The sequence below is a fragment of the Cannabis sativa genome, chromosome 1 (genome assembly GCF_029168945.1).
Source record: "Cannabis sativa cultivar Pink pepper isolate KNU-18-1 chromosome 1, ASM2916894v1, whole genome shotgun sequence".
Classification (NCBI taxonomy): Eukaryota; Viridiplantae; Streptophyta; class Magnoliopsida; order Rosales; family Cannabaceae; genus Cannabis; species Cannabis sativa.
Window position 1 is genome coordinate 9,508,853 of NC_083601.1, and position 10,099 is coordinate 9,518,951.

The window sequence follows — 10,099 nt, forward strand, 5'->3', positions numbered from 1 at the left end:
TCATTATATTTTGGTTTAAAAAATAAGATGAAAAAATTATGTGTGAGGTTCACAAGCATATTTTGATAAGTTACATAAAATTGCTTAATTTTTTTTTTTTACTTTATTTGATTAATTAATTTAAAGGTTTAAATTAAAAAATAATAAAATATTGTTTTAATTAGTTATTTTCTAATAAAAATAAGATTTATATTTTTTATATTATTTAATAAGATTTAAATAATAAAATCAATTAAAATATTATTATTTTTATTTAACCTAAGTCTATTGAATATCTATATAAAAAAAACATATATGTTGTTAGAATTATGTTAATGACTTTATTCACTCTAGCTGTCAAAAAATAAGATAACCAAGTCTCTTCTCTTTCTTTATAGATTTTGAATTTTTCAACTCTCTTTCTCAAATATTTCAGTCATACTAGTCAGCTGTGATACTCAGGACACTTAAAGAGTATGTGAACATCAACCATATCTTAAGAAAAAGAAGATTTGATTTCAGTACTTGGTGATACTTTGCTACAGAAAGAAATCAAGGATTGGAGTACTAAACGGAAGGAATCATTAATTTTGATATGTCACCGATGTAAGTATACTCAAATTTAAGGTGTTTAATTTCTATTTTATAAAGCATGTTGTAAATAATTCAATAATTAAATTAATTATTAAAATAAATATTAGTAAATAAAATCTTCATAAAATATGTTCCAAATATACTGTTTATATAATCATTCTTTTATTTTAGTAAAAAAGTTTAAAACGAATTAACGTATTTATTATATATAATATATTATTACCAATTGTCATTTTTTTCCGATGGAAAATTATATGTATAAGAAATTATTACAAAATGCACCTCATTTACTGTACCCAAATTTTAATTATGAAGAGTTTGTTTACACGGGAGTACATATCCACTAAAATGAAAAAATTAGGACAAAAAAAAAACAAAGTATCGTTTCACTCGTCCTAACCCACAATAATCCGTATGAATTAGTGTTATTGTGTTCTGACCTGAATGGCCACCAACTCATTTCGTCCTGACTTGAATTGCCAACCTCACGACATATTACCGTGTATACATTTGTTAATTTTATCGTTCTTACAAAATACAAATTCATACAATTTATCGTTCTTATATATTTGTTAATTTGAGGCATCTAGTGAGGATGCAATTTTGAATTATACTAGGAATTGAAGAAAGACTGGATTCTTGATAGCCACAAAATTCAAACATCGGAGAACTTATAAAATTTTAACGACAGCCTACATATATTTAAGAATTAAAGCAAAACATCGTTGAGGTAAAAATGAAACAAAAATATTAATACAACCTTTCTCTCAAATCAAAAAGCCACATTTCTCGAAGTTGGCCATCTAAAGAAAACCATAACACTTTTTTTTTGGGGTGGCCGGGAGGTCAATTTAACTTGTCTTCTACAGGGATCACATGAAAATGGACAAAAATTACAGAATTTGAGCAGCAGTGTTCAACTTTTCCGCTAAACCGAGCTGTGTCCTGGTGATGCTTGACAAATACAGCAACAGTAGATGGTCCTGCACATAACCAGATTGACATATTAGGACATCAATAACAACATATTCATAGCCGAGGCTGCCAAATTCGCAATAGACTGACTTCTCGATGCAACAATGGTCAGAAGCATAAAACATTCACTGACACACATGTAAGAGCATGGAACACTGATGTCCTGGACACGATCATTTTAGAAGTTGGGTTGGATCAACCTTAAAATTCCCGTGTGCACCCATGTACTTAATGTCAACACTGATAATAAAAAAGTTCGCGCATTTGTTTTTACCTGCAGACTGTCATTGACAAGCTTATCGAAAGCTGCTGGAGGTAACTTAGGAACAGATGCTAGAGTGCTCGAGATAAATCTCCCTATGTTGTTATCTGGTGCAATTTGCCCTTCCTGAATGGAAAACCGTTACAGCATTTAACTAGAAACAATAAAGGGGTGTGGTAGGCCAAAAAAATCAATAAAACCTTACCACAACATTGTCAACATATTTGTAAACATCATCAATGAGAGCTAAAAGCCGCTCCATTGTGGCCTCCATGCCTTCCAGATCAGTTGGGATTTTGTCAACTGCTGTCGTCTTTAGAATATCATCTGGCATTATTTAAAATTATAGCTTCCAATCAGATAGTCATTAACAGATGCTAGCAATCCCACATCACAACAACCTTACTATGAAATTTAATTTGAAATTTAACAAACTAAGCATTCTTCTAGATTTTCTTATTTCCCAAAATGATTTGATCACACATAAGTAGAATAGACAATCTAAATAAATTATACTGTACATTCACAGAAAAATAATGAGCATATTTAACAAACATAATACTTATTTTATCAATCCAAAAATAAAAAATTCAAATGCACATGAAGAGCATAACAATAACTTAATAAAACATTGAGTGGTAATGTTAAGTAAATACATACATCCAACTCGCTCAGCTTCGATCATACGAAGATCCAATGGTATCTCTTGAAATTGCGCAGCAAGTTGTCGGTCTCCAAGAGATAGATTAGCAGAAACATAAGCTTTTATGGTACCCTCTCCATTACTAAACCCAGTATCAACAGTCAAATGAACTGGGTTAGGTACTTCTCTAGAATAAAACTCATGAATCAATGCACTGCCACCAGTAACCCCTAAGCCAGTTGAATACCTGCATATATTAACAAATGCAAAATCGTAAACAAAATGAAAGTTTTGAGATTTTTTTTTAAGAATATAAAAATGTTGCATAAACATAATAGATTTCGGAAAATTGTTCTTATTTTAGAAGAGGCCGCTAAATGAATCATGAAACAAAAACATTCATGTACAAAAATAAGAAGAGGAAACTCAAACTATTTTACATCTTCAGAAGTGATACAAAAGAAAGGCACTATAGACACAACTCTTGATGATCTAAAGAGCATCATCAAATGACAAATATAACACTTATGCCAGTGACAAGCGTTCTCGCTTAAAATTTAAAACGCTAAATAAATCAGAAACACCAACACTTACACATTGTCAACATTTTTATACCATGTGAGAAGGAATACAATCATTAGACTAAAGAAATACTTAAAAAACATAACTAATATATATTGTGTGTATAAGCATATACAATAAAAGACGTACCATCCAACAATAACTTCTTTCGGGTTCACCTTTTGGTGGGATATCAACATATTGTGATGGTAGTCAATATCCAAAGCTACCTGCAACCATATTAAAGAAGAAAAAGGCATAAGTAAATAAAAGATGCAGAGGATTTCAAAATGCAGTGTGCAACATAATTTTAGTTACTTCTTGAGTTATTAAAAAGGTGATCGAAACTGAAGACAAGGCAAAAAAAATAAAAAAATAAACTGTTAAAACCATTTCGAACGAGTTTACTTTTGTTGTTCATCTTATAGCTTAAATATCAAGTAAACATTCAACAGTGCATGATTTCGGCGAAGCATTAAGAATAGGAACACTACAATATGCAAAAGATAATTGATTTCACTACATGTTCACAATGCTCAAAATTGGCACAAGAATCACAAATATATAGAGCGTAATCACATCTATGGAAACAATTATTCGTCTTCTAAAAGTAAGACCCCAAGAGAAACTTCTAGCACGGTATCAACAGAGCCTAATCAACATATATGCCTTTTGTTCTATTCATCAGATTAAAATGCCAAGACTTTATTTGATTTAGGGGGAAAACGCCTCAGAAGAAGAATTGCTACACGAATAATCTGAGCATTTCTATTCACTTCATTAAGAAAAAACTATATACATATGAAACACTTTCTACTTTCCTTCCAAATAATCCAAAAAACCTTCAAATTCCTCCTTAGGTACTCGTACATGAAATGATAGAAATGACATATTTTAATCTATACAAATTTCTGAAAGAAGCAAAATTAAAGATTAAATAAAGAAAATAACATATAGACTAGAACCTGATCAGAGAACTCGCTGTGAGGAACAGCGTAAGAGTTTCTAATATCCACTGTTCCATCCGCCAAGATCGAGCCGAGTAGGGTTCCAATAACACGCTCGGCCTGATCGGGTCGCCTCACATAACAATCGGATATGTTGAAGATGACTAGAGGGTGAACCTTCGCTGACAAGCTTGAAGAGGAAGAAGATGAGAACTGCAACACTGTGTGCTCGTTCGCCATTATCTCTCTTTGAACTCGATGGATCTGACTCGCTGAGACGAAGAGAGATAGACAAAGAACACAGTGATGGCGCAAGAGCTAGGGTTTTTGGGGGATTGGAGTCGAGAACATGTGGAAGCAGTTGGGTTTGTTCAATATGCTGTAATTGGGCTTCTTGTGGCAAACACACTATAATAATGGGCTCAATTGAAGCCCAAACATAATGACCAATCCCTAGTTGGACTATCTCGAACAAGCACTGAGCTACAATAGCCCCAAAGGTCCGACTCCTGAGTAGCTGACCCATTTTTTGTGTATTTTTTATGAAAAAATACATCTAGATACGTACTTTTTTAAATAATTACAGTTATAACATATATTTTACTTTCTTACATTTATATCTTTGAAAAATAACTATAAAATAATTTTGGGTAATTCTACAATAGACACCTTAAAATTGGACCTAACAGTAGACACCCTAAATGTCAAAAGGCAATTGGTTGTAATATGTATATGCACTATATTTTGTGTGTCTCATCACGTTGAATCTTTAATCTTATTTTACTTAAAAAAACACAAATTTAAAAAAGTAAAAAATACCGCCTGACAGTATTTTTGTAAAAAAATGACAAAAGTTAGTATACCATGTAAATTTCCCTTTTTTGTGTATTTTTTATGAAAAAAATACATCTAGATACGTACTTTTTTAAATAATTACAGTTATAACATATATTTTACTTTCTTACATTTATATCTCTTTTTTATATTGTTGAAAAATAACTATAAAATAATTTTTATTATCATTATTAACTTAATATATAATAAAAAAACTGGATATTATTTGTGTTTAATTTACAATGTTTTTCAGACTAAATTAATTATTTTCCTTTTAAAATTGAAAAACTTTTTTTATGAGAAAATTGTAACTGCATTAAGATAAAGAGTAAGGGCTCGTTTGGTACGCCGTATTGTATTGTATTGTGTTGAATTGTGTTGTATTCTATTGTATTAGTATTATTTAATTAAATACTATGTTTGGTATTGACTTGTATTAATATATTGTATTGTATTGTATTAGTATTATTTAATCCTGGTCCCGGTCCCGGGTTCGGGTCTAGGTTGTGGGTCAGGGCTTGGATTCGGGTCGGGGTCCGGGTTCGGGTTTAGGTTGTGGGTCGGGGCTCGGATTCGAGTCGGGGTCTGCGTTCGGGTTCGGGGTCCGGGTTCGGGGTCCGGATCCGGGTTGGGGTCCGAGTCGGGGTCCAGGTTCAGGGTCTGGGTCCGGGTCCAGGTCTGAGGTCGGGGTTCAAGTTCGGGGTCCGAGTCCAGGTTTGGGTCCTAGGTCTGGATTGGAGATTGGTGTTAACCCTGAATCCTTTGTAAATATTATAATACAAGCTAATACGGACCATTATTATGTATTAAATAATACAACATACATTGTATTAAAAATTTTGGTCGTAATAATTAATACAATACATTGCTTTATCCAAACATAGTGTTATTTATTATTTAATACAATACGACCCTTATACGGCGTACCAAACGAGCCCTAAGTCTCAGTTACAAAGTGAAAACAACTAGAATCAGTTGGAACCATAACCATTCCATACTACCTCCTGTATTGTTCCTCCAAACTACCTACCTTTATTTTCTAAACTACACCCAACAAGAAGGATTTACTCCACCATTTATGCCTAAGTTTATCAACTAAAACTTTACAATCAAATTCAAAAGTAGTAATTGGCAGTTTAACAGCATCACACCAAGTCAAAGCGTCGTGCAGGGCTAGAGCTTCAGCAAGTAAAGGGGATAGTGTATTTTGCCTTAAGGAGTAACAACCAGCTACCAATCTTCCATTTTAGGAGTTAACAACTGACCCCAAATCGAATCCTCTTACTAAATTGATCTACAGAGGCATCCACATTCAACTTGAAAGTTCTTGATTTGGGTAGGACAAACTCATCAGCAATAGAATCATTTGTGGAGTTTTGGTAGAAACATCATCACCATCCTGAGCCAACAACGGAAGACTTAGCGATAGCAATCAAATAGTCCTGTAAATAAGAAAAGACCAACATTCTACAACTTCACAGTTAAGCTTGTCAGAATTATTAAATAAAACAAATTTTTTACTATTCCATATCATCCAAATGATACTAAAAAATAAAGGGATATATTTCTTATCATATTTATCAAAACCTTCTAACAAAAAATCTGTAATATCAAGATACTTATTAATATTACAGAAATTTTAAAATTTAGTGCATTTCCAATTTCCTTTGGCTCTAGAATACTCAAGGAGTGCATGAGAGACAATTTCGATTCTTTTATGGCAAGTTGAACCATAGGATCATAAAATACTTTCTTATTAAAGAAATTTAAAGAAACTGGAAGAATATGAAAATAGGCCTTCCAAATGAAATGCTTGATTTTAGGGGGCATCCTAAGAGACTGAATGACCTTCCACCAAGATTTAATATAATTAGGATTAGAGGAAAAGGGCAGGAAAGATGAAGATTTTGCTAGATGGTGGACTGATTTTACAGTAAAGGACCCCGAGGAGTGATGTCCCTAAATGAGACAATCCTCAGTCAAATTATCATAAGGAACCTAAATAATGGCATTGAAAATATTAGTACAAAAATATTTGGAAAGTTTAGCCACATCCTAACCCCCATTTGGATCAAAAGAGTAAAATATTGTATTATCAAGAGGACCACTATCACTGTTATATGAAAGTTAAACGTAGGAATCCAAGACAACTCAATAGTAGAAATGGATTCACCATTACCCACCTTCAAGATTAGGCCTTTGTTAAGAAAATCTCTCCTCCATAGTATGCTTCTCCAAGTCAAAAAGAGCAATGACCTTTAGATGCTTGGAGAAAAAAGTTATTTTTGAAATACTTAGTTTTAAGCAATTTGGAAAGCAAAGAACCTGAATTAGTCAAAATTCTCCAAACTTGTTTGGCAAGCATGGCCTAATTATAGTGAACAGAATATCTAAGACCAAATCTCTCATAAAATTTGAAACACAAAGACTCAACCACTTGTTCCAGTGAACCTTATTATTACTCCCAGAAGATCCCCACCAAAAATTAGCCATAAGAGTATCAAAGTTCTTATATAAGGAAATATGAAGCCTAAAACAGGACATAACATAAGAGGGAATAACTTGGATGACTGACTTAAGAAGAACCTTGTTGCCAGTCTTAGAAAAAAAAACTTCCCATTCCAAGTATTGGGTTTAGAGCTAATATTCTGGAGGTGATAATAGAAAGAACACTTTTTGGATCTACCAATGTACTGAGGAACACCAAGATACTTACTAATGAAAGGCTTAATATCCAAACCAAGATTTCTACCAAAAAACTCTTGGACCTGAGGAGGAGTATTAGGAGAAAAAAAATAGAAAACTTAGATAAATTAACTAACTGGCCCGTAGCCCTATTATGAAGACTTAAGACATCCCTTATAACATTACAGGAATTATGGGAGACATTAGTAAAAATGATACTATCATCAATAAAAAGAAAATGGGAAATCTTAGGAGCATTTCGACAAATAGAAAAACTAATAAACTGATTAGCCTGGTCCTTACTTTATTAGTAGCCAAAAGTCTTTTAGCCGCCAAGAGGAAAAGGTAAGGAGATAAAAGATCCCCTTGCCTAATACCCCTAGTTGAAGAGAAGCTATCAAAAAGTTTTCCATTGATCAGTAACTTGATTGAAACAGTAGAGATACACTTCATAATTAAAGAAATAATCCTATCAGGGAAACCAAAATGAGACATAATAGCCTCAATAATGCCCTACCCTACCCTATCAAATGCTTTTCCATGTCTAGCTTAAGGGCAGCCCAACTAATCTTACCACCTTTCCTATTATCGATGGCAGTAATAATTTCATTAGCAATAAAGATATTATCAAAGATAAGCCTATCAGACAAAAAAGTACTTTGATTAGAAGAAATAATGTTATGAAGAACTAACTTGAGTCTATTAGAAATTACTTTAGCAACAACCTTAGTAGAGCAAAGACTAATAGGACGAAAGTCCCTAATCCCAACAACATGCTTTTTCTTAGGAACTAAAACAATAATAGTTTAATTAATAACAAGAATATTAGAATTATTATTTAAAACAACCAACACAGCATTACAAAAGTCATTACCAAAAATAGCCCAAATCTTATGAAGAAGTGAGCATTCAATCCATCATAACCTGGAGCTTTATCACCTGAAAGTTGGAATAAAGCTTTTTTAATTTCCGGGGCTGAAAACTCCTCATCAAGCAACTGAAAATAGGCAGAAAAAACTCTGTTATGAACCCCCTCTAGAACTTCCAAAACAACATTGTAATCAACTCCTTGAGAGAAAAATAAAGACTCATAAAAATAAAGAAAATGGTTATTAATATTAACAAAATTGTTAATGACAGTACCATCCTCGAAAATAATAGACCTCATACAATTATTGAAGATTTTATGTCCTGAATAAAACTCATTTCAATATAATCTTATTTACCATCAATAGAAGATTAGAAGTTATTTAGGTTTACATGTAGTTTTTATGATTATGGTTTTAATATACAAATTCTATTATATCCCTAACATATGGTTATTCACAATTACAGTAATGTCATCACAGTGAAAGGTAATTGTAATTATATATTTTAAACTATTCAGTCCCATGATTTATCAATGCACTAGATTTACACTGATATGATAACCAACGATAAAGTTTACTTACACAATAATATGTGGAATATCATTTCCAAAGCATCAACAAAGTATACTAGTATCAGATGTATTGGCTATATATTGGACTGGACCGATATTGATAGTGAAAAGATATCATAAACTTATTGTAATATCTTTTTTAAGTCAATGTCACTTAGTTGATCTTTGATCAAAAGATCTTAATCCTTATATGATTAAGTTCTAGCTTAAATGTATTACATATGTTCTTTGACGTGTTCGTTAAAGCTGACCACTTAGATCGGTCCAATACTTACATCTTGGGAACATGGTAGTGCAATTGAGTGGGAACGCTAATTATAAATATAGACTCTATAGCTTCTATAACTATTTAAAAGTGAAACGATAAGTTTCTTAGAGCTTGGCTAATAGACATAAATGAAAGAGCTCTTATTTCAGTATTTATATTAGTTTATCAAAATATCATTTATAAGAAGCTAAGTATTTTAAAGATAAAATACATTGAAGGGTAGAACAGTAAATTTATCGATACTCGATGTAAATCATCTATAAAAGATCTTTGATTATTTAGATTGAAACAATGGATAATTTATAGCGTATTTATTATTGGTGAATAGAGTGTTCTATGTAATCAGGAGTGTAATTCCGAATCTATAGTGGAGTCAGGAGGAATTAATAAGATAGAGAATTTATTGATAAATTCTAGAACTACTTGTTGGGAGCTTGATTATATAGGCCCATGGTCCACACACTACTTGAGATAATAGTGTCTTGTAGACTCAATTAATTGATTTTAATTAATCGATTAGAATTTTGAATAAGACTATGTCTTATTTATGAGTTTCACTAAGCAAGGGCTTCATTGAGAAGAAAAAGAGAATTTAGGGTTTGTTTATTAATTAAGAGACTTGAAAGGTTTATTTAATAAATAAGTTAAATGACAATTTTATTTGATAATTAATTATAATTATTAAATAGATATAATTGGCATTTATAGAGTTAGAATTAAAAGATGGCATTTGTGAAAAGAAAGATAAGTTTCAATAAAATGACAAAATTGAAATCCACTAGGCCCATTGTAACACCCTACTAGTTTAAGCGTGTTATCGTGATTTTAAATTAATTGTGCAGCTCATTGTTAATCAACGAGTTTATTAAAAATCGTGAATAATTAAAATTTTGTTTAAATACTTATAAAT

The 10,099-nt window shown here is 31.8% G+C and overlaps 1 protein-coding gene across 1 annotated transcript; it reads right to left on the reverse strand.

Annotated features, from left to right (window-relative positions):
- Positions 1–1,193: 1,193 nt before the first annotated feature.
- Positions 1,194–4,418, reverse strand: LOC115706118 (eukaryotic translation initiation factor 3 subunit F). The gene is made up of 6 exons (XM_030633652.2): positions 3,980–4,418; positions 3,165–3,244; positions 2,471–2,700; positions 2,016–2,137; positions 1,823–1,936; positions 1,194–1,556 (listed from the first exon to the last, which is right to left on the reverse strand). The coding sequence occupies exons 1-6, from the start codon at positions 4,199–4,201 to the stop codon at positions 1,467–1,469; spliced, it is 858 nt and encodes a 285-aa protein (XP_030489512.1). The 5' UTR covers positions 4,202–4,418; the 3' UTR covers positions 1,194–1,466.
- Between the last annotated feature and the right edge of the window lie 5,681 nt (positions 4,419–10,099).

Coding starts and splice junctions, on each gene's coding strand:
- LOC115706118 (XM_030633652.2), bottom strand. CDS start 4,201: ATGGCGAACGAGCACACAGTGTTGCAGTTCTCATCTTCTTCCTCTTCA. Junction 3,245..3,979: donor ACAGCGAGTTCTCTGATCAG/GTTCTAGTCTAT, acceptor ATATGGTTGCAG/GTAGCTTTGGATATTGACTA. Junction 2,138..2,470: donor CGAAGCTGAGCGAGTTGGAT/GTATGTATTTAC, acceptor AAATAATGCCAG/ATGATATTCTAAAGACGACA.